This window comes from Sinohyriopsis cumingii, chromosome 9 (genome assembly GCF_028554795.1).
Source record: "Sinohyriopsis cumingii isolate HCF-2022 chromosome 9, ASM2855479v2, whole genome shotgun sequence".
Taxonomy (NCBI): domain Eukaryota; kingdom Metazoa; phylum Mollusca; class Bivalvia; order Unionida; family Unionidae; genus Sinohyriopsis; species Sinohyriopsis cumingii.
The window spans coordinates 59,409,261-59,436,270 of NC_142969.1; the positions used below are offsets into that span (position 1 = coordinate 59,409,261).

At 37.7% G+C, this 27,010-nt stretch overlaps 1 protein-coding gene across 1 annotated transcript in view; it reads right to left on the bottom strand.

Annotated features, from left to right (window-relative positions):
- LOC149791896 (uncharacterized) overlaps window positions 1-27,010 on the bottom strand; it is a 198,587-nt gene that overhangs the window by 16,072 nt on the left and 155,505 nt on the right. Inside the window, exons 21-22 of the mRNA XM_089969492.1 lie at window positions 14,398-14,613; window positions 8,025-8,203 (exon numbers count right to left, since the gene is read on the bottom strand). Coding sequence (XP_089825618.1) covers window positions 8,025-8,203; window positions 14,398-14,613 — 395 coding nt within the window. The remainder of the gene's footprint in view (window positions 1-8,024; window positions 8,204-14,397; window positions 14,614-27,010) is intronic.

A 27,010-nucleotide genomic window follows, 5' to 3' on the forward strand; every position in this document is an offset into this window, starting at 1 on the left:
TCTTGTAACAAAAAGAGTTTAATGCTGAATTTATCTGTGCCAATAAAATCCTAAACAGAATTTTTCAAACAACCTAATCTCCTAAAGAAGATCTATTCAAATATCATCATTTAAAAGACATTTTCAAAAGGGATGATTTAAATTTTGACAAAAGACCTTCAAAATTATATATGTTGTATAGACAAGGACTGAATTTTCTGTGAAATCAACTTGTCTTTTTGTAATTCATTAAACCAATCACCAAACCTGTATTGATACAGGGGCTCAAATCGTTTTTTAAGATGTAATACAAGGAACAACAATTTCTCATTTCAGCTTTGAGATTCAACAATTTGGACTACAAATTTGGCTTAAAACAAATAGCAGTCTGTTTTCTAATCTGAGTTTCCTCTTTCCCACTCCATTTTTCATAGCTGAACATTTAGATTGGGTGTGGGGTCATTGCATCTCATCAATGGGTAACAGTGTGAATTCTAATTCAAGCCTCCCATCAATGGGTAATAGTCTGACATCTAATTCAAGCATCCCATCAATGGATAAGAGACTGAATTCTAATTCAAGCATCCCATCAATGGGTAATAGTCTGAGAAAGGATGTCAAGTTGTGGCATAAAAATATATATATATAAAGTCTGTGTTCCTAGTTTGTGGAAACTAGTTTTTCCATGTAAATCATGTTTCTTCAACAGTACTTACCCAATCACAATACCTTAGGATAACTACTACTATCTTACAAATCCAGCCCACCCAGATACTACATTCAGCTAAAGGGAGCTAAAAGTTGTCTGCTGACCTATGTGGCGGACAGGCAGAGTGAGCTCCCCATTACGTATAAAGAATTGGCGGCTAAGTCTAGGAATACATCAGTTACTACTGGAGAAAAAAGCATGTTCTCCATGTATTTAACTGCAGGGAGGCCAAAGTGTGTACAGCTGTATGTGTATTATGATTTGGTAAGTATTTACAGTAGAACCTGTTATGACACTGCCCTTTTTGCCAACAAAATGCGGTCTCTCATGACAGATGGTCTCTCATAGCAGGTTTGTACAAAAAGACCTGTTTCCAAGGTCCAATTTCAGAACAATTTAAATAAAAATAACCACAACTTCTGTACACATATTCTATTCTTTATTAACCTTTTACCTCATGCAAGCGTCTTTGGACACTTCTACACCATTCACATGGAAGCGCCTTTTGACGCTTCTACTCAAGTCGCATGGAAGTGCCTTTTGATGTCGGCTGTAAACATCAGCCATTTTAAGCCGGTTTTCATAGCGCCACCTTCAGGGAAAAACCCCTATTAGATACTACATTCATTTCTGTGAATGACAATCACGTCAGATCATGTGGTCACTGTTTATGCACTGGTTGATATCTGCTATTTAAAGTAACTAGGTCGTAATCTCCACTCTCCAAAATGGCGGTCGCAGATTTCATTCAGTACTTATGAAATTTTCACGATTAGAATCACAACTATGAAAGATTCAATAACCTAGGTAAAGGCTCTGATATTGATGTAGGCAGCAATTAGTTTTTATAAAGGCAGCAATTAGTTTTTATAAGTTATCAAACTCAGATGACTTAGTGATGTAGACACAGACGAAAAACTCATGAGAAATGGCAGCTACGGTTCGTCACACAGCCTCACTGACATGACGATGAACAAGTTCTCTCAAGATTTTAAAGCACATAAAAAAAATGTCCATGATAAATAATTATACAGCTATAACAATCGGACTTTACTCTTAAATTTTTCCACATATAATAGATGTGTACCAAAAGTGTAAAATGGTTAAATTGCTGTTAAACGTAACATACACTACACTGCTTAACAGTTCACAGGCAGGCCTATGCATTTGGGGTCGACTAGGTAACAGGTGTTCTATTTATAGCATGCTACACTTTGTCACTATGCTCTATGAAGTAAAGGGTTAATAGTTCTTGCTAAAATTTGTATGCATTCATCTAAAAACAAAATTATATAGCAATAAAGATAAACTTCTATCATTAAACATGAAATCACATTTACATTTAAAGATCACATATTTTACGTTATGAAATCGTTTCTCGTTTACTCTTTTTCCTTTATAACATCCAAAATTTGTTTTACCGACGTTTAAACTGCTTTTTTTGCAAGTGGTCTGTTCCTTTTTATTTCTTTCAGTTACAATAATTATTTTCTCCAGCCATAAAATTTGTCTCTTTTCGTTGGAGGTTTGTCTATTGTTATTACAGTTCTAGGTGTTAACATTATTAATGCTCAGTTGTAATACTGAACGTAAAGATGGTTTTGACTGGGCTTTGGGAAAATATGAAAAATCTATACATGTGCATTGCATATCTAACAATTAATGAAATAAAAAGAAACAATTATCTCATCCAGAAACAGAACCATTTACACAGAAACAAAAGTCAATGGCTTCATTCAAAGAATACATTACAGGGATTAACTATAAACAAAGTGTGTAACTCGGTCACTCCAACTTGAATAGATGACAGCTTTGTGATTGGGATGTAATCACTTAAAATCGGGGGAAAACCCAACAAACATCACAAGTCTTCAACATTATCAATCGAATCCCACAAATGATTCTCTCTCACGGGTTTAATAGACAATGACCTTATTCACCCCCAGGCAATACAGATTAACTCTAAAGACAAACAATATACATGACCACTACGTCAATTTTGGCACTACAATCTCAATTTGTGACGAACATTAGCCTGGTTTATGGACTGTAGCATCCATCACTGGTAGCCACAATCCTCTTTTGTTTTTCCTTTTTTGTTTGTTTTTCTATTAGAATAATCATTACTAATCAAGTGGTCATTGTAACAACTGATTACATATAGGTCAGTGGTGTCTCACAATACAGTCGTTTATAGGGATGCTGGGTGTCTATGTTCTTACAATACAGTCGTTCATAGGGATGCTGGGTCCTACTCATACGTAAGATCTATGATAAGGCTGGAAAGCAGGCGGCTAAGTGCAGGAATAATCTCCGGTTCCCTGCTTCGTATGCTCCCTGCGTTGCTCTCCCCTAAACAAATAGGCTAGTGGAGAACAATGCATGGAGCATACGAAGCAGGTAACCAGACTTGGGAATAATCTAAATGTACCAGTGTTTCCCTTTATGCACATTTGTGCATCAGGGCAGCATGCTGGAGAAAACTGACACACACATTTTGTTGCCATGCGTTTTTTTGACACAAAGGATTTGCATAATGTGATCAGATTTATTTAATATCCAATGCATTGGACGAGGGGTGGCATCACGTATACTTCGAGCATAGGCATTTACTGGTTCCCCGCTTTGTTTACTCCCTATGTTGCACTCCTCTATTCGTATAGCAGAGTACAATGCTGGGAACATATGAAATAAGGAACCAGACTAGCATAGGTAATGTTATGACGGAGTAGCTTCCCCATATCTCACGAGCTCTCACGTGATTTCCATAGAGCTCTGCAAGATGTTATCATCTTTATGTTTAACCTCAATGCTTGTTTCATTGGAAAGTAATCTCCAGATTAAAATGTCATGTACTAAGAATCATTATTGAAGAAAGTGAAAGAAGCAGAACACAAAAGAGTAACTGTGGATATAACTTTAATGAAAAATGGAGAAAATAATTCCCTTGACTAGAATATGGCACATCCATTAGGATTACTGGTGTGACTTCTGATTGCATAATTGCAAAGACTGCAAAAGTGAATAATCCTTTCGTGGCAGGATTTAAGAATTTTTAAAAATCTGCCCTCATTCACCACAAGATATCTGGAGAACACATTATAACCCAAGACATTCTTTCACAACAAAGAAATCAGTAAACTTATTGAGCAAATGCGTTTATATGGGTTACACAGTCGGGGGTCATTGCAGATTTTGTTGGTTTTTAACTTTGCTGCAATAAACAAAAGATCTTAAAATTCAAGTGTAACTTATTAGAAACAAGATGAATGATTAGCCTCCTTGATTTTTGGATAAATTTGTTCTAGGACGAAGTACAATAAAATCGATGATAGTACACATTTTATAACAGGCAGTAAATTAATTGCCATTTGGTTAAATGGATTTATTAGGCTTTTTGTATTGGCTTGTATGTAATGTGTTGGTCTAAAATATTGCTTCAAAAAGATAATAAGTAGAGTACGATTTTAAAGGAAAAATGAACTAATAAAATTATTCTTTGAATGGGCAATGCATTTGTTTGTTAGTTTATTTGTATGTATAGAGAGAGAGAGAGAGAGAGAGAGAGAGAGAGAATGTTGTGCAATTTGCAATATACTATTTCAAGCTGAAAAAGTATGAGTCAGATGAAAATTTGTCAGTAGATTTTTGACCACCACATTTTTTTTTTGTCCCCCAGTTCTGACACCAAGGGGTTTTATTTACCCTCAGTTTTACACCCCTGGGGGATACACTGATGTACTTCATTCTGGTTTACAATAGAAACTATGAAACACCATAAGCATACCTACAAAATATCAGTTATTGGTAGCCATCCATTTTTTTTAATAGAATGGAATGAGTGGTCGTTGTTATGTAGATTAAGTAAAGATCAGTGGAGTTTATCCTCGTTTTTGCAATGCGGTTGTTCATAGCAGTGGAAAAATGCATATTTTGCCCAGACATCATGGTCACTGGTTGTGTTCAGCAGGTGGTCACTCATGACAGAGTATTTATATATTTGATCCATGCATTGCGATTGTGGTCGGAAATGACAGGTGGTTGCTCGTAGCAGAGGTTGCTCATAACAGTTTTTACTGTACTAGGTAAAATTGGTTTCTTCTTCAAATGTTACCCAATCATAATACCTTAGGAGAATAAGTAAGAGGTGGAGGAAGGTATATCCCCTAACCTGGGAGATATCACCTCCAGTCCCCAAAGGTATGTGAGACAGGTTCTAGGTAACCCAAATGAAAGGGGACTCCATCTATCGGGCTGCAGCTTCAATAGGAAAAAGTACCCTACCCACCCCTGTGCAAATCCAGCTTAAGTCATGACATTGCGTCTTAAGAAGCTCTAGATCGATCAGGAAGGGTAGCATGTTGAGCTACGGATATAGGTCCGACCAGATTGAATAGGGCCCTCTGGGATGACAGATCTCAGAGATAATAGCTAGAGAATGGGGACTCTGATACCCATCCTACAGCCTAAATAGTGTCAGTTAGTGAACAGTTCCTGTCTAATGCTTGGTTGGTGGCAACTGTCAAACCTTGTGAAATGTGTAATAAGTTCATTTCAGCTGGGGTTATTTCCCTATATGTGGAGTAAACAACCCCTTTACTCCAGGATGAGATAGTTTATTTTGTTGCATCTCCTCTCCTTTTTTAAGACTGGTAGAAAGAGGTGTGATTTCCCTCAATGTAATGGCACTGCTCTATTAAGGTAACAACTGAAGGCCGAGTTGATGTATCCAGATGAGACAGAAGGTTTATGATAAAGTTTGGCTTCCCATGGAAGGGGGTCAGTTTCTGGTGATGAAAGAGGATGCTATTATGAGTAAGACTGATCCGTCTTGTTGGAACTTGCAATTAATTTGGGTCTGCTGGTAGAGCACATATGTTGCAAGTACAGCCTGTCTTTGCTAATGCCATGAGGAAGCGGGTCTTCTGAGGAAAGGAGCACCAAATATGCCTTTGAAATTGGTTCTAAAGGTGTCTTGTTCAGCCAGGTTAATACCCAAGATAGATTCTGCTTTGGGCATAGTGGTTGGTGAGTGGGTCAGATAGGTCCTGGGTTTCTTCTGTATCCATTCTTTCATGATAACAAAAGATGTCAGTGACTATGGAGTGGTAACCTTTGACTGTACTCTGTGCTAACTTTCTCTCTTTGATGAGTCTAAGGAGGAAAAAAGCTATATGCAGTATGGATGTCTGGAGAGGCAGAATATGTTGGTCTGAACTCCACTGTGTGAAAATGTGGAGAGCCTTGTGCCTGAGCGATGCTCTACATGACTGGTTGTGAAAACTGTTTAAGTCTGAGGGCCTATTTTATATGATCCAGAGGTGGAGATTCAGGAGCATTAGCCAGGGCTGGGATGAAACAACTGCTGTCATGGTTGTTGGAGTAGATGAATGAAAACCTGAATTTTTCACAGGGTTTTTTGATGCAAGATTAACGAGGTCATCGATCCACAACTCCTCCCATCCAGTAATGCAATGAGGATGAGGCAACAGGCCAATTCCCTTGCTTCGTGTATCACTTTTGGAACCAGGTGTTGGAGAGAATGTGTATGCATTCAGGTTGGTCCAATCCAATGACAGGGCATCAACTGCCCATGCTTTTGGTCCTGCATGGGTGAGACAAAGGATGGGAGTTTGACATTCCACCTTGTCACAAACAGGCCCATCTGGTACAGATCGGAGCGAGAACAGAGGGATGGAGAGACCATTCCTTCTGTACTAGTTGATTGTTCCCTGACAAAGAGTCAGTCAGTCCATTAGACATCCAAGGATATGGCGAACATGTCTGCGACTTTGTTGATGACAACACCACTTCAGAAAGTCCCACAAAATAATACGAAGGTCTGGGAACTTGGGTCCTCCTTATCATTGGATATAAATCACCACTGTAGGGTTGGGTTCCTCTTGGTGTTTGAGGTAAGTCAACACAGTAAAGTTGTTGGACAGAATGAGAACTCACTTGGCCATGCAAATATTCCTGCCACTGGTGAAAAGGCTTTCACAGTGGCGGTTCTCTCCACAGACACTGACATGAAGATGTCATTCCTGGGAAGAGCATGCACTGCTTGCATCCCAACAGAATGGTAGTTGGTGGGCTCCCCAGCCTTCCATAATGGTATAGACTGTAATTTTGAGAAGTAGATGTATGCCCGCCATGAGCAAATTTCCCAGTTCCGCAGATGGTGCCTCAATTGGGTGCAGATGATGATAGGATAGCCCAGTGGGCAAACTGTATGAGTCCATTTATTCAGAAACATTGCAATTGGAGCATAAGAAGGCGACCTAGGACCATGATGTCTGTTGTTGCATTGAGGCAAAGGAATTCCTGTGCAGACAGAATTTTCTCAAAAGTAAGGTACTACCATGGGTCATATTTCAATGCCCGATCGTGAGGGAGACTAAATATATTGACTGTGTATTGAACTCCATACCTAGATGAACAAATCGTTGAGATGGTATGAGGTCGGATTTTTCCTTGTTGAAGACAGGTCCAGATTGGTAACAAGGGTTATCATGTATTGTTAGATATAACTCACTGATGTTGCTGCATGATATTGTTCAGGTAACTGGATGCTGCCACTATAGAAAAGGTCTGGACATGTACCATTACTCAAATGATCAGATGAGTGAAGACCCTGGCGCTAATTTTAAGCGCTAATGGGAGTACCATCAATTGGTATACAATGTTGTAGGCAAATCGCAGGAATGTCCTGGGACCCATGTGAATAGAGACCTGAAGGTATGTGCCATCGAAGTCCACAGTGATGGTCAAGTCTCACTCATAGGTGGCATTCAAAATGTGCTATGGTGTTTCCAGTGGGAACCAAGTGGCATGGATAAATGGATTGAGGGTGCTTTGGCCAATGACCAGACGCAGACTGTCATTTGCCAATGGGACAAAGAAAAAGTGTGGAAGGAATGATAGGACCCACTCAGAGCTTATCTGTTTTGTTATGTGAAAAACTGTGACTTTTGCTGGGCAGAGCTTCAGTATGATGGTTTTCAGGGGTTTGTGTCCTATGAGTGGCCCTTGGGTCCTTTTGCTGATTTCCTGTATTATCCCTGTATCGATGCTGAGGATGTGGGAAGGAGGGAAATATGTCTTCTTGATTGCATGTTGTCGACTTCATCCATCTGGACATTAAACAATGAGAGGATAAAGGCTGTGCTCTTAGCTTGATCATATAGTGGTCCTTCAGGTATTATGATTGAGTAATGTATTTGAAGAAGAAAAAATAAGTTTTATATGGCAATGGGAAGCAATGAGTCTGCACAACTAAATCGGTATGTAAAAAGATAACTAGGTTTTGTCAAGATATATCATAATGTATACTTACAAAGGTCTCAATATTGTTTATCCTCTCCTTCTGCAGGAGTTCAAATTCCTTCCCCATCAGGCTGGAATCCAGCGGTGCTTGTAATCTTGGCAGTGGCCACTGGTAGTTTTGCTTCACAAGACAGATATGGGAGTAAGTGATAACTAAGGACCTAATTACTTTTTTCACAGTACTGGTATCTGAAAATAAGTAGAGTAATTCATACAAGTTTTCACAAGGTATGGATTTTCAAATGAGTTGAATAATAATATACTCCAAAAGCTGCCTGTAATGAATAGCATACTGTATTATTAATGAATTTTATAATTTTCGTATAAAAAAAATCAAAAGTGAAATATTTTCTTTATTATATACAATTCTCAGTCACCAAATCACAGTAATTGGGGTCCATAACTGTTCATCATTCAACCACTGTAAAACTTGAAACTTCTTGATAGTTTCTGATCATCTTAGGTTGAAATTAAATATTTAAGCCCAGATGTTAAACACACATGACAGCCAAAGTGGATCAGTTTGGTAACCTATCAAATTATACAATCAGAGATTCTCAGAACTCAAAGCCCATCCTGTGCATCCTGCTATAATGTATCCCCATTTTACCTGATATTTCCTCCTATGTTCCATGCTATAATGCAGGGGTCTTAAAGACATGGCCCTCAGGCCGCATGCGGTATGTGGAGTTATTTCATGTGGAATGCAATGATTGAATTTGAGACCCCTGCTATAATGTACCCCACTGTATCTGATATTCTCTTCCTGTGCATCATGTTATAATGTATTCCCACCTCTAACACCATATCCAACATGCCCTTCCTGTGCACCATCTTATAATGTACCCCCAATGTACCTGACAAGCCCTTCCTATACACCAAGCTAAAATGAATCCCCACTTTATCCAACATGACCTTCTCATCTGTGTGTGTTGTTTTGGGGTTTAATGCCATTTCTCAATGCATGACAAGCTATACACGAACCTAGGGAGGCTACTAGTAGCTTTCACACATACCCACACTGGCCAAGACAGAGACTCGAACCCATGTGGACAGAGGTGAGATGACAGAGATCAGTATTTAGGTAAGAGCTTTAGACCAACTGGCCACTTGGCGTGTGTGTGTATATGTGTGTGTATGCATGCATGCACGTGTGCACACACGCATGTATGTATGCATGTATGTATGTATGCATGCATGCATGTATACACTTGTGGTCCGAAGCCTATGTTCCATTACAGAAGTAAGGAAAAATCAATTTGCAAATGACTGCAGTTTAAATTCATTCATATATCCCATACAACATTTTTGAAAAATTCAAAGCTACAGAGTAAATCACCATCTCAACAATGGCACAACTGTGAAGTACATATCTAGGCTTAGCCTCGGTATCTCACAATGGGATTTTTCAGAGGGTGTACAATATCTTTCATGAAACACGAAATGCCCAATTCATATTTTTAAAAGTATACATTACAAAAAAAATTGATAAGAAGGTGTAACTAAAAGGGAATGTGCATTAAATACAAAACTACACAAATGCTTTGTTCTGAAAAGGGGAAAAAGAACCAGTTTGATATACCATAGGAACATACATCTCGGCCTAACGGCCTCAACATATTCCTACACCACATCAAACTCAATCTTTCTGCCCACTTGGAACAAAACACATTTACTTTTGTCAATATATTGATGATCTTTTAACCATATGTTTGACATGTATCATATATCTCAATGCAGTGATCAAATGGAGTGTTGTGATACATATTTGGGCCAAATCCAACTTTTGGAAAAGTTTTGGATTAAAAGACAAACAAAAATACATGTTATGTTTTAGTTATGTACACCACACGCTCGATAACTTGCGCCCTGATAACTCGTGAACCCGCTTATAACGCAGTGTCAGGCGTGGATCCCATTTTTTTAAACCTGAAAATACCCCAAATATGTATCCCTATTTGTTGAACTTGAAGAAAATCGTTACCAAAATTGGTAATAGAAGCTTTGATGTATCGCTCGTTTCATCGTTGAAAACGGAAGATAGGACCTGGAAATTTTAATCAACACCAAGAAATATCAAATTTAAAAATAGCTCATATAATTTTTTACATTTTCTTTCAAAACGACATTCCTAGTACACCACAATTAACGATATGTAAGGAAATTTTGATCAATGAAAATGTCACTTATGCCGCGTGGAGGCAGTACTTTCATAAATAAATACAAATGAAATAATTTTTTTTATCAAATGAAATTTGTGTTCTAGATCCATCTTTTAGTTCCTTTTAAGTGTAATCATCATAAATGCAATGTGTCCTCTTGCAATTAAACATAAAATGCATCAATCTATCATAACAGCTATGTCCACGAGCGTTTCTCTGAGAACCTAAGTAAGTGCCGACTGTGTTTTGATAACTTACTTGCGGAAGTATCTGTTGTATTGTTGCACTGAATTTAAACCTGGCCTCCTTTGTATTATCACATTAATTATGTCTTTTGAATAGAAAAAGAGGAGGTGGAATAAAAGAAAATTTAAAAGGCACAAAAATCGGACTAACTTAAAATTTAGCGGCCTCGGTCGTATGTCAGGTGAACTCACTTCATTTGATTAATCGAACACTGTAATAAACGTTATTGTGTATGTAACAGAAACTACCTTAAATTCACTGACTCTTTCATAACTGTGATAAAAAATAACAAGGCAGCCAAGCGAAAAATGAATACTTCGTAAAATATAGAGCTTGGTTTCACAGATACGGACCATTGTGGGCAAGCGAGTTTCAGAGAATTCTTGAACTGGCATTTAGAGATATCCTATGGGATGATAAGCAATTTCATTATTAGTTACACTGATATCACAACATTAACATTGTACTAACTGAACAATAAAAAATTGAGTTTCGACGTAGATGTTTCATGAAATAAATGTCGCATGTTTTTGATGGAAAAAAAAGGGAATCTTGTTTGGTGGTGTATCAACAGTTAGTTTGGTTCCCAAATTATGGACTACTGATCTGGCAAGATACTATTAAACACCATTACGGGAATAAGACTCATCAAGAAAACAAAAAGCAGTGACGTAATACACAGATTTTTCGCATACACATAATGGTTCAAACCAGCTGAAACGATCTTTCATGTAATGGATATTTTGAAGATTTTTTTTATATTTAAACAGAATAATGAACAACTTCATTAGAAAAAGCGCATTTTTAAAACTTATTATCGACGTGATTGTAAAATGAGGATTCAGTCATTAAACAGCCCAGTTCCCTAACGCGGGCCCCCCCTTACGGTTTTCTCACTGTCAAAGCAATTTTTTTTCAATTTTTGGAGGTCTCTTGGTAACTTGCGCCTCGCTTACAGTGCGGTCTATGTTTGCGGACCCCGTTGTGCGCGAGTTATCGAGGGAGAGGTGCTGTACAGTAGTCCCCCTCTTATAAGGCAACCCCTACTGAAGCAGGGAAGTGGCCTTATAATGAGGGTGGCCTTTCTAGAGGGGGATGACAAATGTGAATAGTAAATACATATGAAGAAAGTCACAAGTACATTTAATTCTAAAACATTGAATATATTCATTAAAATATCACATGCATGTTGTGAAATAAATGAAAAACAAACTGTTTCACCATTTCCAAAAGAATGTTATGAATAACCATTGATATAGTTTTAAAACTGTCTTTATAATTATGTTACAGATCACATCATCTGTCACTCTGTTGGTAACAGTCTAAAAAACAAACCAGTCTCGTCACAATTAAAAATATCCTTGCTGTCATATCCCCTGCATATATCGTTTAGTCTTTTGTCCCAATCTTCAACAATTTCATTATTAACATCACCTGATTCTTCACTAAGGACAGAACACGTAATATTGTGTCACACTTGAAATCTGTGCAACCATCCGTTACTTGCGGTAAAGTCGTCATATCTCAATTCAGCTGACAAAATTTTTTTTTTTCTTGTCATTCAAATCAGGATACAAACATCTCCTGGCTCAAACAATCTTCCTTTCTTCGTTCATTTCACCTTCCCACTTCTGCAGAATTGTTTCATTATCTTTCACGATACTGTTTATCTGAGTCTTTCTGACATTATTTTTATAGTTTTCTGCAAGGATCCTCGACCTCCCCCAAACCTCTCGGCCAGTCGAATTACTTTTACTTTCTCTTCTATACTGAGAATTTTTCATTTCCTCGATGACATGTTGATCTTTTTGCAGTAAGTTATTCAAGTTGTCAACTACAATACTGATAAAACTATTTTTTATGCATCTAAACAAACTGCCGTGTGTTTTTAAAGAAAGTGATCTTGTTACGTGATTCGTTAGTCGCAGTCTGGTATCCTATTGTTTTTATATATTTCTTTACACTAAGTGAGAGAAGCCAAAACGGCTTCGATATGTACCATTTAACATCATGCAGATTTGACCTCGTGGATGTTAGGAATTTTGACAATTATTGTCATTAGTTATAGCCACTAATTATCAAAGTGAACATCTTACTAAGGGAAGCCATAAAGGCTATCAAACCATTTTCCTGCTGACTTGTGTATTGTACATCGATGCCGCCACTTCTCAGCTGTTACTACTGTTCAATAATTGTAATTTTAACAATTATCGAAGTGACTAAACCTGACATCTTATGATAACAGAGCAGTAAGGGTAACTGGATTACATGTACTTACCCTTTTGTATGGATTAAAATTTGAGTCTTTCTCGGCTTTATGGAATAAATGTAACTTCCCGTGAGGCGTAAATGATATAATATTAACCTTAGTGGTACATGTACTTTAGTCAACACTTCTTTCAGTAACGACAACCTGACATCGGGAAACAGAAATCGGATTACTTAACACACGTTATGAATAAAAAATACTGGTTCTGGATACATGTCAAAATAAAAATGCGGCTGCTTGTGAGGGGTAAATTTTATATTACTGCACTAATATGATGGCCGATGGTCGCATTAGCCGGGTGGCCTTTCATGAGGGGTACTTTTGAACACAAACTCGTCGGTGCCAATGGATTCTGGCCGTAAGGAGCGGGTGGCCGCTGGTCAGGGGGGCCATTCAAGAGGGGGACTACTGTATTAGCATATGTGAATGTGTGTGTGTGTGTGAGATCTGGTTTTTAACGTACCTTTAACAATTTTTCAGTCATATTGCTATGATGTCTGCAGTGTGGCAGTTTATAGTGATGTCTAGCACTGGGGCATCATGCCACATACATGTAGCATGATGTCCCACCCAGCCACATTATCCTGACACCAGGCCGACCAGTCCTAACAATAACCTCCTAATGCTGAGCGCCTAACGAGGCAGCTGCTAGTACCAATTTTGTAAGTCTCTGGTATGACTCTGCCGGGGATCAAACCCACAACCTCCAGCATCCGTGGTGGACGCTTTAACCCTAGACCACCGGAGCGGTCATATGTTAAGTATATGTATTCCTCTCATAGGCTGCAAATCATCATACAATTTTCAGAAACACACTTGTTTTCTGTCTGTACTTTACATAATTTTCTCAAGTCGACTAAATATTTTCTCGTTTGTTAAGTAAGTGTGTTTTATGTTTGCAAGCCCTCTCTGATAAATATCTTGCCTGAATGTCGTGTTCCCACTCAAAGTTTCACTACCTCTTGCACCAAAAGTGTAGCTAGTAAATTGCTGGCTTCAGTATCAACTCTTTAGACTTTTATCAATAGGCTCTTGAGTGTCAGTCTGGTCTTGAGCAGTATCAGCTATAGTTTAAGCTTCTACTATAAGGTGGGGGGAGGCTGTGATTTTCTTTTGAACTTCAATATTTTCATTTTTTTTTATCTCAAGATAATATTTTTCTGCACATATGAACTAGTGGTTCCTAATATAATTACAGTATACCATAATATTATTGCAGTATGTTCAGAAATACCACAGAACAAAATATTTTGTGGTTCACTGGGTTTGAGTCTCACGCTCGGTTGATGTAGGTATGTGAGAAAGCTTGCCAGCAGCTTCTTGTGGGTCAGTGGTTCTTACTGGGGTTTTCCTGGGTTCTTCCTCCACTAGTTATACTGGCCATCATGTACAGCCTATCATGCACTTAAAACTATTGGTAAGCAAACAAAAAAATACAGCAACAACTTTATAGCTGTATTGCATACCCACTGCATTTGACATGTCCTCCTTCCCGTACACCATGCTATGATGTATCCCCAATGTACCTAACGTGCCCTTCCTGTACACCATGCTATAAGGCCAAACAAAAAAGTTTGTGCATTATTCTTTGACCCATATAGAGCTATAAGCAGCCCACTGCTCACTTCCATATGGTCTAAATTGGCCTTTGGCCCACCAAAACCCAATTCCACGGGTATTCTTGTAGTGCATATCAAAAGCCTTGCCTGTATCTTCATCTGTGTCCTTATCCTCCTGGAAACATAATGTAAGATATTTCACTAAAGTGGCCCCCTGCTTTCCCTCTCCTCCCTCAACCACATCCTCCTCCTCCTCTAGCAACTGTAGCACATAATTTTGTAGATTTGCCATGGTTGTGGGGTTGTTCTTGGTGATTCCCTGCAACATGCTGTGCTCGCTAAATGTACTGCTCTGGACAATGCCTATAGAGATCAGAAAATGGAAGAAATCTGCCTTTACATGGAATAATTTTGCAGAAAAGTGTCTCACATGAATTATACACATAATTATTAAAAAAACAACTAGCATATGACACAGAACTTTAATCTTGCTGGCTCAAGTATCAATTTTCCACTGCCACTACCAAAAGTGATACTCATGTCAGTGATTTCTTCATGATTTTCACACACAGTGGAAACTTTAATAAGGGAAGATTTTAATTTTTAAAAGGGATAGCTTTTATCTTAGAACTGTACTTATGAACATACCCGGTAATAATGTTTTAACATATGTGAGTAACATAAATAACTTTCACAATTAATAAAGATAAAACTTAACAGTTGTTTATCTTCATTATTGGCACAGCAGAGATGATTGTGTTGTGTGTATCAGAACTACATATAACAGCGCAGACATCACCTACTGCCATTATAAGTCTGGAAAGAATTTTCACAAGTTCAAGATAAAACCTTCTTTGTAACTGCTTAGTGTTGAAGCTATCTCTGATATTCTTGTGCAATAAGATTTTCAAATCAGCCACTGTACAGTAGCAGTAATACTGGATATAAGATCAGCAGTTTTTTAGTCTGGAACAAACAAGATAATATTAGAAATTTATGGTGAAAGCCACATGTTGATAGGAATTTCCATTCAGGTGGATTAACAATAGCAATAGTTCATAGCAATTTCCATTCAGGTGGATAAGCAATAGCAATAGTTGATAAGAATTTCCATTCAAGTGGATTAGCAATAGCAATAGTTGATAGGAATGTCCATTCAGGTGGATCAGCAATAGCAATAGTTGATAAGAATTACCATTCTGACAGGTGGATTTAGCAATAGGAAGATTTTAAAGATGACTGCCATGGTGGTCAAAAGAGACATCAGATCAGCATCATTTCACTTAGGACCAACTAGACCAACTATACCATCATACAATGTCTGTAAGTGAGAATCCAATGTTCATGTGATGATCTATTTAGGAGAACTAGTCACAAGTTTATCAATATGTTCATTGTGGCAACATCAGAATGGCTCCATTTTTATTCATGACCAATTAGATATCATAATTAACCATTTGGTGAAACATTTACTAAAAATACTGTTTGTCTTGATTTAAAAAGTATTCGGGTGATATGACTTTCTATCTAGAAGGAGCAATGACAAGTGATTCAAGATGGCTGCTTTGGCAGCCATACTATCAGGACTATTTTTATTTAAGACAAACTACAACTGTAAGAAGCATTCAGCTGAAAACTCAATTCTGATATGATTTCCATTCAGGTGGAATAGCAAAAACAAGATTTTCAGGATAGCTGCCCTGGTGACAATAATGGACACCAGATTATCATTTTCATGTAGGACCTACTAGACATACAAATTCAACTTATCGCCTGGTATGTCCAGTAGGTTGTATAACATGGTAAGCTGTGCCTTAGTTTGTTTGTATTCAACTGATTCTGATTGGAGATTATCCAACACTGCAATAATACTGCTAGTATTATCTGTATCTCTTGTGGTGTATCTAGTGGTTCATTTCTGAACAATCTCCATTAGGTCTTTCTTGCCTGTTCTCGACAAACAGTTGGCAAGACTGTTTCTCTTCCCTCGAATCTGAGTGTAATCCCTTCTGAAAATGTCCCATGAAGGTTTCAGACCTCCATGCTGATAGAAGGAGCATGAGTACCTACTTGTCATCTGAGGTAAGCAACTTCTGATATGTTGTATAAGAAGGCCACGATTCAATCCCCTTTGACATGTTCTATGTACCATTTTAGGCAAATATCATAGCTTTCATTTACAAATTGATGATGTGTAGGAGATTATTTTCCTGTGACCCATTGCCAAGGAGAAGTGTTTGTGTGATTTGTATTTTTAACACAGCTTTAACAATTTTTCACTGATATCGCTATGATGTCTGCAGTGTGGCAGTTTAAAATGATGTCTAGCACTGGGGCATTATGCTGCAGACATGTTGCATCATGTCCCACCCAGTTGTTGTTGTTGTGGGGTTTAATGCCATTTTTCAGCACACGATAGGCTATACATGGCGGCCTGTATTAATGGTGGAGGAAGAACCTGGGAAAACCCCGGAAAGAACCACCGACCCACGAGAAGCTACTGGCAAGCTTTCTCACATGCCCACATTGGCTGAATCTTAGACCTGAACCGCCGGAGACAGAGGTGAGATGGCAGTGATCCGTAATGGAGAGCACTTTAGACCACTTGGCCACTCGGGGCCCCCACCCAGTCACATTATTCTGACAACAGGCTGACCAATCCTAACACTAACCTCTTAATGCTGAACCATCAAGCGAGGCAGCTGTTAGTACCATTTTTTTTATAAATCTTTGTTATGACTCAGCTAGGGTTTGAACCCTCAACATCCTGCATCCGAGGTGGATGCTCTAACAACTTAGGCCACCAGAGTGGTCTTCCATGAATAAGTACTTCTGGCTCTAAATGTGGCCCCCAGCCTATATCTGATGTGTATTTTTACAGATGGAAATGTGGTTCTGGGTTATGCAGAGAAACTCCCTTCGGTGACTTTTCTTGGCTGTACAACAACTTGAGGTGGTACTGGAATGTCAACATTAGAGAAATTTGATCTGGCAGTGCATCCTTGTGGGGTTTTCAAACTGCCAAATGAAACCTCCCTAGGGATACCATGTCTGCCATGGAATTCAAAGTTCCCAGAGAGAGATAAAGCAAGCCTACAATTAGGTTTGGCCAGCAACATCCTTACAAGAATTTCCATGATTATGTGTAACCTTTCTTGGGAACACAAAATCAGTACAGAGAGGTAAGGAAATTCATTCCTCTGGAATGGGGATGAGATCCGATTTCACTAGGTATGGAATCAGTCCCAATTGAGTCACTAAGGACCAATTATGGGTCAGGTGACCTAATAGGAACTGTTTGTGCAGCTATTACTTCAATGACTGGTGAAAACTTGAGGAGCTCAGGCTAGACAGAATGGCATGGCTCAAAATTTTAATACTTCCCGTCGGATCAAGAACCACAAGATTTTCTGTGCAGTGGAAAAATTAGGATATGGAAGTAAGCATCCTGAAGTTCTATAGCAACTGCCTATTGATAGCATTCAGAATTGAAGTTGCAGTTTTCTTCTTTAATGTTTTTTTCTAGCAGAATTTGTTTAGGTCAGAAAGATCTAGAATAAGCCTCAGCTTCCTGGGTGACCAGAAATATCTGGAGACTTGCTGTTCTGAACCCTGTCTGCTGCAACCCTTCTGAAAAAGGTTGTGCAGTTCTTCCTTTAATTTTAATACATTTAATTGATGGAAGAAGATGGGTGTTCTTGTGGGAAGAGGGAATTCTGTGAAGCATTGACATAAACCCTCCTTCACTACCAATCTTAAGTGATGTTTCCACAAGACCTCTGAAAAGAGGGCCAGTCGAGCAACTAAAGGGAATTTAAGGAAGAAGTATACAATGTAGGAGAGGTGAGGTGTCCCTAGGGACGGCCTCTCTTCCATTCCCTTACCTATCTGAGAGGTAATAAGTAAACATTTTGCCTTGCCCTTGCCTCTCCACTCACTCCATTTTATTTGTGCAGCAGGCTACTTTATTGTTGTGGTTGCATACGTTTTTGCTGGAACTGTGGCTGACTCATAGCTCAATCAGGTTGTGTGTGAATACTGACCATTTTCAACAGGCCAACAACCAACGCAAGGGACCAATGTCGCTGATCTCGAGAATCCTTATAAGCAAAAGTAGGAACGAGACTGCAAAATAAGGTCTCAGAATCAAGAGGTACAGTCCTCAGATGATTCCTGTTTTGTTATAGCGAAAACTCTGAAGAATCCAAAGCTAAATCTTGACAGCAGTTAGGAAGCTCTGCTAACAACACTTAGACAATGTGTTTCTTGAAGTCTTAGTCACAGCCTATATTAGTCATTGCATGGTGATAATGATTTTTTCCTTTCTGTAAACTGAAGGAAGCAGGGATGGTGCTGGGCTTTGCCAATGTTGCAAATTGTAATTCTTTTTACTTACTAGCATCAATATATACCATCTGGCGAAATTTTTTGCAGCAAGAGTTTTTGGGTGGTTTAAACATTTAAATACAATTTTGGGTTTGGGGTGGATAAATTCAAAGGCACCATGAAAGGAAGCCGCAAACTTGGATATAAAATGCACTGTGAGCTATCTACTGTTACATAAACAAATCCTTTTTTCATTTTGACAAACGTGTCTTAAAAGCGCGTTTTTAAATCATAATCCAATTAGGCTGTCACCTGGCCTGGGTACTGTAAACTCTGATACACTCAGTAGTCATGCTACAGGATTAGCTACAATCGATTAACCTCCTAAGTCAGAAATGGCTGCAATCAACCAATGAGTTGATTTTTATGTGCCCAAAACATAGTTTTGCTGAAACTTCAAAGGAAATTGATAACCTTTGAAGCACTGATTGTTCTGTATAAATATTAAGCCAATGAAACAAAAAATCGGTCTCAATCAATATTCCACTTAATTATTTGATGTTACAGCTGCAATAGCAAAACGGCATCTGTTTGGTCCTCGAAAGTTTGCATTTAGCAGTGACTTCAATAAAACATGCACCCTTCATCAAAGTAAACCAACTACAATTTTCACTAAAAACAAAGCACCTTTCTTCAAAAGAAGTCACTGCCAAACTTAAACAAAAGCAACGGAAGCTGATCGATTGTTGCATTTTCCAAAGTGAACCAAACACTTTTGTTTTGCCATGAAAGTTTCTACTTTGCAGTATTATATATATTTAATTTATAATGTTTGTTAGTTTTATTTATATTTTTTATTTCATTATATGCTACTGTAATGTAACATTGTATGTTGGACTTGACCTTGTCCAAAATTGAGTTCATTTCTGTTTGACCTGAATTAACTTTTTTATTTTATTCTGTGTAAACAACTAATACATACTATTAGCTAAATTATTCTCTATGTGTTTCTCTATGTGTATGGGTTTAAAATAAGAATTATTAATAATAGAAGTAAATATGTTTATTTGGGTCTAGGTCTAGGTTTTGGGATTTCCTTAGTGTATTTTACGTAATCCAGGTTATGGTGTTTATTCTGTAAACATCAGGATCATTATAGAAGGTTATTTTCCATTAGTTAATAGATTTTTTTTAGAAAATGTTAATTGTGACCTGAGGTCAAGTAAAAAACTATATAATCTTGTAACTGAGAGGTTTTTTCAGTCATGCTTTAAGATCTAGTACTTTCAAACTGTATTATATGTTGTGTCCAGTATTTCATTTTTGGGAAGGAAATTCTTCAAATGATTGCATTCAAGTTATTTTCTCTGGAAATACAAAAGTGCTCTGATAAAATTCTTGGACAGAGACATTCACTGGAATTTACAGTGAATTTAAGCCTAGAATTTTATTACTATGATTCAACAAAAGACTGCTGACACATCAACACTCTATAGGCTACCACAGACACATCATTGCCTTCAGTTTTTGGATTTATTCTCGACCTCTGTTGAATTTTATTCAGGACATTAGATTATTAGGACTTGTTTCTGTAATTCTTGGATTATATTTGGGATTTAATTCGCAATACCGTAAGTTCTTTTTCTCATTTTCACTATGTATTCAAGGAAAATAAATTATCTGTTGAATTTTGCAAAGCCTTTTGCCTTTCAATCTATTGTATTACTTAATGTAAGAGCACAGACTAGTAACAGCAGGGAAAATTATCAGGCTTATGATCAGTACCACTGGTGGCATTGAACACAAATTAAATTTTGAATCTTTTAAAACCATATATATTTGGTCACAAAGATATTCAACTTTTTACTTTCTTAATGTGTTTTCATTCCCTATTAACAGCCTCATTCCCTTGGTAGCCTTGGCAACATGTTAGCAGTCTCCAGCTGACCAAAATCTAGGCCATGTACATGTGGCATGCAAACAACTATAAAGCCACTTGCTACTGGCACGTTATTGTTAACATTGGGATAGGTCAAATGAGACTGAACAATTTTTTTGTACATATGAGTTATTTGTGCTTACTAATGTGATGTGAATGATATATAAATTTTCCAATATGTGATCCATACTCGAATTTATGGATTTTTCACATACATGTACATTACTTTATGCAGTATGGATTCTTCTACACAATTGTAAGTCAATATATATGTTTACACTACTCTGTTAATAACCTGCACCCGGATAACTCACGAACCCGCTCATAATGCGGGGCCTGGTGTGGATCCCATTTTTTTAAACCAGAAAATACCCCCAAAAATTGATCCCTATTACCTGTACTTGAAAAAAAAAATGCGATCAAAATTGGTAACTGTAACACTGATATATTGCATGTTTTATGGTTTAAAATGGTAGATATGACATGGAAATTTTAATCAACATTTTGAAATTATCAACTTTGAATAAGAAGTCATATAATTGCTTACCATATTTTTGCTTATATTAGACGCACCCAATTATAAGATGCACACATATACAAGACACAGGTTTTGACAATTTGTGTAAAAAAATATTTTAAATAAGACGCCCACGAATATAAGATGCTCTCGGCCTTTCCATCTGCCGAACTGAGCAAACCCTATATTGACTGCAGATGACATAGCGTTGATTTTTTAATAACTTTTAAGTACTGATCGTTATCTAATATTATTTTGTTAAGTACTATTACATTTATTGTTCCAATAAAGTTTAATAAAATCTTTTGAATAATTCTGTGTGTTGTTTTGTTCAAATATGTACCAGTAAACATCCGTTTTCAAACCACGTGCATCAAAGTGGCTACCGGTACTTTCCTTTGTCATAAACGCAAATATCTCCAATGTTTCGATCACTCACCTGATGTAAACAAGGCTTCATTGACCGTTTTGGCTGGAGTTCAAAAAATTGTTTGAGGCAGGGCCGCAATGGTTATTGTTTGATCTTATCTTCCTCTAGGCCACTAGGCCTAGGCTTCAGCAGCTGGGGTTAGTATATAATGGTATATAGGGTATACGTGGGATCAATCTCTTGTTATAAATAAATGAGTGATCAGTCTCTTAAGCATTTATAAAATTCATAAAATTTTCACGATGACGAAGTGAAAATCATATACGGCCGATTTTAAATTAGACGTCATCAAGTTTGCCAAGGAGCATGGCAATAGAGCTGCTGGAAGAGAATTTAGTTGCAGTGAGAAGAATGTACGTGATTGGAAGTTGGAGAAAGAGGAGCTTAAGAAGATGAATCAAAGGAAACGAGCTCATAGAGGTAGAAAGGCAAGATGGCCGAACTTGGAAGAAAATCTTGCCAAATGGGTACGTTCGCAACGTGACAATAACTGTGTGGTTTCAACAATACCGATCAAACTCAAGGCTCGAATTATTGCTACAGAAATGAAGATCATGGACTTTTGTGGCAGTGTGAACTGGGTGTATAAGTTCATGAAATGGAACAACCTTGCAGTCTGGGCACGTACAACTGTTGGACAGAAGCTTCCAGACAGTTGGGAGAATAAACTGGATGTTTTCAACACCTTTGTTCAGAAGGAAATAACTGAACTGAAGTTGACAGATGATGACATCATCAACATGGATAAGGTTCCAATGTCATTCGATATTCCAGCTAGCAGATCAGTGGCAGAGAAAGGAGTAAAGACAGTAGCGGTTGATACCACGGGACACAAATGAACAAACTTAACTGTTGTGTTGGCCTGCACAGCTGCAGGAGGAAAACTGAAACCCATGGTTATCTTGAAAAGGATAACCATGCCCAGAGAAACTTTGCCAGCTGAAGTTGTTGTTGTCTGCAATAAAAAAGGCTGGATGAATACAGAGGTGATGCAGACCTGGATGGATAAGTGCTTCAGAACAAGAAAAGGCGGATTTTTCAAGAAGCAATCTCTTCTGATTTTCGACGCGATGGCTGCCCATAAGGAGACAACTGTGCAGAAACACATCAACAGTGCTGGAGCCCACATAGCCATTATACCAGGTGGTCTGACTTGTAAGCTCCAGCCCTTGGATGTTGCCATCAATCATCCATTTAAGACTTTTGTTCATGAGGAATGGGATTGTTGGATGACTAGCGGCAAGTACACCTTCACGCCAGCTGGTCGACAATGTCGTGCAACGTACGTAGAGGTGTGTAATTGGGTTCTCCGGGCATGGGAGAAAGTGAAAACAACAACAATCATCAATGGCTTCAGAAAGTGTGGGATAATTCCAGAACCAGCCGCCGATATTAGTTCTTCAGATGACGACTCGGCTGCATCCGATACCACTGACGTCAATGGGGATTGTTTAGCAGCGGCTGTGGAGGTATTCTGTGACGAGAGTGAATTTGAGGAAAGTTTTGATGGATTTGAAGCAGAAACTGATGACGATGAAGATGAACAGATTGATTTTAAATCAAGACAAACAGTACTTTTAGTAAATGTTTATTATAAAAATTGTTGACCGAGTTTTCGTTTGTGTAAAAAAAAATTTGATAAGACACCCACGAATATAAGAAACACTTAGTGTGCGGGGTAAGTAAAATTTTGTATAAGATACGTCTTATATACGCGAAAATACGGTACATTTTCATCCCAAATGACATTCTTAGTACACCATAATTAAAGATATTCAAGGAAATTTTGATGAATGAAAATGACACTTAATGCCTAGTGTAGGCAGTACATTAATATTTAAATGCCAATTAAATAATTTTTATTAAGTGAAATTTGTAATTCTATCTTTTGGTTCCTCTTAAGTGTAATCATCAAATTCAATGTGTATTTAAAAGTAAAATGTGTCAATCTACTGTACCAGCTATGTCTGCAAGCATTTCTCTGAGAACCTAATTAAGTGCTAACCGTGTTTTGAAAACTAACTTACAGAAGCAACTGTTTTATTGTTGTACTGAATTAAAAGCTGGTCGCCTTTGTATTATCACATTAATTATGTCTTTTGAATCAATTATAGGAGGTGAAATAAAATTTTTTTAAAAGGTATGCAGAGCCTACACACTTAAAATCTAGCGGCACCGGTCATATGTCAGGTGAACTCACTTCAGCTGATCAATCAAACAGAGTTATAAATGTTATTGTGTATGTAACATAAACTACCTTAAATTAACCGACTCATTCATAACTGTGATCAAAGATAGCAAGGCAACCAAGCAAAACGAATACTTTGCAAAATAATGAGCTTGGTTTCACAGATTGTTGGCAAGTGATTTTCAGAGAATTCCTGAACTGGCACTTAGAGATATCCTCAAGATGATAAGAAGTTTTACTATTACTTAAATTAATGAAATCACGACATCAATATTGTACTAACTGAACATTACAAAAGTTGAGTTTCGACATAGGAGATTTTATCTTACGTAAAAGAAGTTGCTAGGTTTTGAAAAAAGGAATCTTATTTGTGGTTTATCAACAGATAGTCTAGTTTCTGGGTACTTGAATTCCCGACTTGGTAGTATACTATAAAATACCACCCCAGGAACCAGACTAATCAACAAAACACAAAGCAGTGACATAATACACAGATGTTTTTGCTCACACGTGATGATTGTTGAAACGAGTTGGAACAATCTTTCACATGTTGGACATTTTGAAAATAAATGTTATTTATATAGAAAACAAACAACTTCATTAGAAAAAGCATGTTGTTAACAATTATTATTGACGAGATTGTTAAACGAGGATTCAGTCATTAACCAGCCCAATTCCCTACCCCACCCCCATGGTTTTCTCAATGTATTAGCAGATTTTTTTTCACTATCGGAGGTCCTTCGTAACTCACATCCTTGCTTATAGTATGGTCTATGTTTGTGGACCCTGTAGTATGCGAGTTATCAAGGGAGATGTGTATTTTAAATTAATTTTGTCTTCAATTAATCAAAATTTCAGTTGCATATTTTCTCTCAGTGTAAATCGTAACCACTGAAATCAGGTCACCTCTTACAAATTTCACTTGTATGCGAAATTTGATTCTTTTAGCCATCCCCCCCACTTATCTTTACATCCACTTAAGTTGACAATATTACCTTGGTAATAGAGATATTGAGATAAAACAGGAAGTTTTGTATTATGAAAATGGCAACATTTGATGAAAATTGGCGACAAAATATTGTGGCAATTTGGGGGATGAAAACTTTATTAATGCCAGTGCCATCCATGAGAAAGCTGCTAACAACAGGTCAGTGTATAATAACATGGCCTTTGACTCCAAAACCTCTAAGGACTTGACCATCAGCGTATGATAACATGGACTTTGACTCCAAAACCTCTAAGGACTTGACCATCAGCGTATGATAACATGGCCTTTGACTCCAAAACCTTTAAGGACTTGACTGTCAGCGTATGATAACATGGCCTTTGACTCCAAAACCTCTAAGGACTTGACCCAGAGGTAAGCAAAGCATCCCTCTGAAATGAAGCTTTAGCATCCAAAGGGTCAACAGCTAGGCTGATGAATGAACCCTTGTAACTCAAAGCTGATGTTCAGGGTCTCAATGTATCAAGGACTGACCAATCTTTATTGTCATACTGATTCTTGACCTTTGCTCAACTTCTCTGACCATCAGGGAGTGAGGAAGTTGCAGCAAGTCTGGTCTGGGCATTGCCTCTGACATTTTTCCAAGCAAGAAAAAGAGTATATGTTAGTGAAAGACATTTTTAGACTTCATTGACAGCTATGTCAAATGACCAAGTCTCATTTTCCTTGACCACTTGTGACACTCTGTGAGAAAGATTTTGAGATCCTCGTCTGAGAGGGTATACCCTATCTTCTAGAAATATAGTAAACTCTTGGGAATATTTGAGAATTGACAAAGAATCATCATCCAAAATATAGTGGAAAATAGGAGAAATGGACCTAAACAATCCCTCTGCAGGGAAGGCTGGAAAGTAGGGACATAGATATTCTGTGATACAGCATGGGGTGTAACAGAACTGCACTTGACAAGTGTCCATGGCCTCAGAGGAATGGGGACTAACCCGCTCATTCCTTGATGACCTTTCCTGCAGAGCTTGAGGGTCATCAGACCGTGTCATACATGGAGGTGGCCACACAGATGATATCCATGACAGTATAGGTTATTCTCTCCCCTGAGGAGAAAGTTCCAAATACCAAAAGGATTAAAAGATAACATAGGAAATGAAGGGACAGCTGTCCAATCCCAGGAGCATGCATACATGCTGGTTCTGTCCCTGTGGTTGGATAAATGGATAATGTAGCAGAATGGAAGTATTCCAACCCATCCCGAGCACTATACCTAGATTCTGCATTTTATGAAGACTGATGTTTCCTGCCTAGTGACTGGTAGTTAGTGCTCAGTGACTAGTGGTATTACTGTGGTTGATCTTGGGATGGTGCTTCCCTGAGCTCGTATACTTGCGGGGTGCACTCTGACCCAGCAATATGAATACCCTTTATGATAGAAGCGGCCTTCTTTTTAGATTTAGATTTTCAAAAACTATAATAAAACCAAATGACCTAAGGAAAATTTTGAGAAAATAATTGTACCTGATGAATGCTCTATGTGTTGAATGTGAAAAACTATTTTGCAAACATGGATTCTTTTAATTTTAAAGGAAAAAACTGCAGACTTGCCAACCCTGACTAATTCCTCTCAGTAATGCAGTTGATTTTTTTCCGTAAGATTGACCAGTTTTCAGTAAGGTGTAACAAAATATCAATAATTGCTATTGTAAAGCTGGAAAACATGATTAAAACTTTGATGCATCGACAATAAAAATTATAATCAACTGAAAAATTTGTAATGTACGCATAGACTTTATTTACCACTAGTACAGCTGCACAAACTCTAGTTCCAAACCCTATGCAGCTCAATGGCTTGTTGCTATCTCTCAACTTGACATAATTCTTGGAAATTCTTTTCCATTTCACATGACAATGGCAATTATATCTCCCGCCACAAGACATACTCAAATTGGCAGGTGATGTCCAATAAACATAATTGAATCCTTTCCAGCTTTTATTCATAAGAGTCTGAATACTCCTTTTTATTCTTCTGTGCTGATTATTAACACTTTTCTAGAAGCTTATTTTCCTTTTCGTCTAAAATATGCATCTCTTTTTGGATGCCATTTTTAAAAATTCAATAATCAACAGTTTTGATCATGCAGACACTTCGCATGAACAAATAGGTGCAGTTTAAAGCATCTGGGGTGCAGCTATGAAGTTAGTCTGGTTCCCTGACTAATTTCACTAATTCCAAGATGAAACCCAGATCCAAATAAAAACACAGACGAACCAATTATCTGGATTTTTTGGCAATGATCATTTTTCAGTTGTTTTTGCTAGTATGCCCTAAGTCCGCATTTTAAGGGTAATTTTTTTAAGACTTATGGCAAAATCATAAGATTTGGCAGGTCTCAGATTGGGTG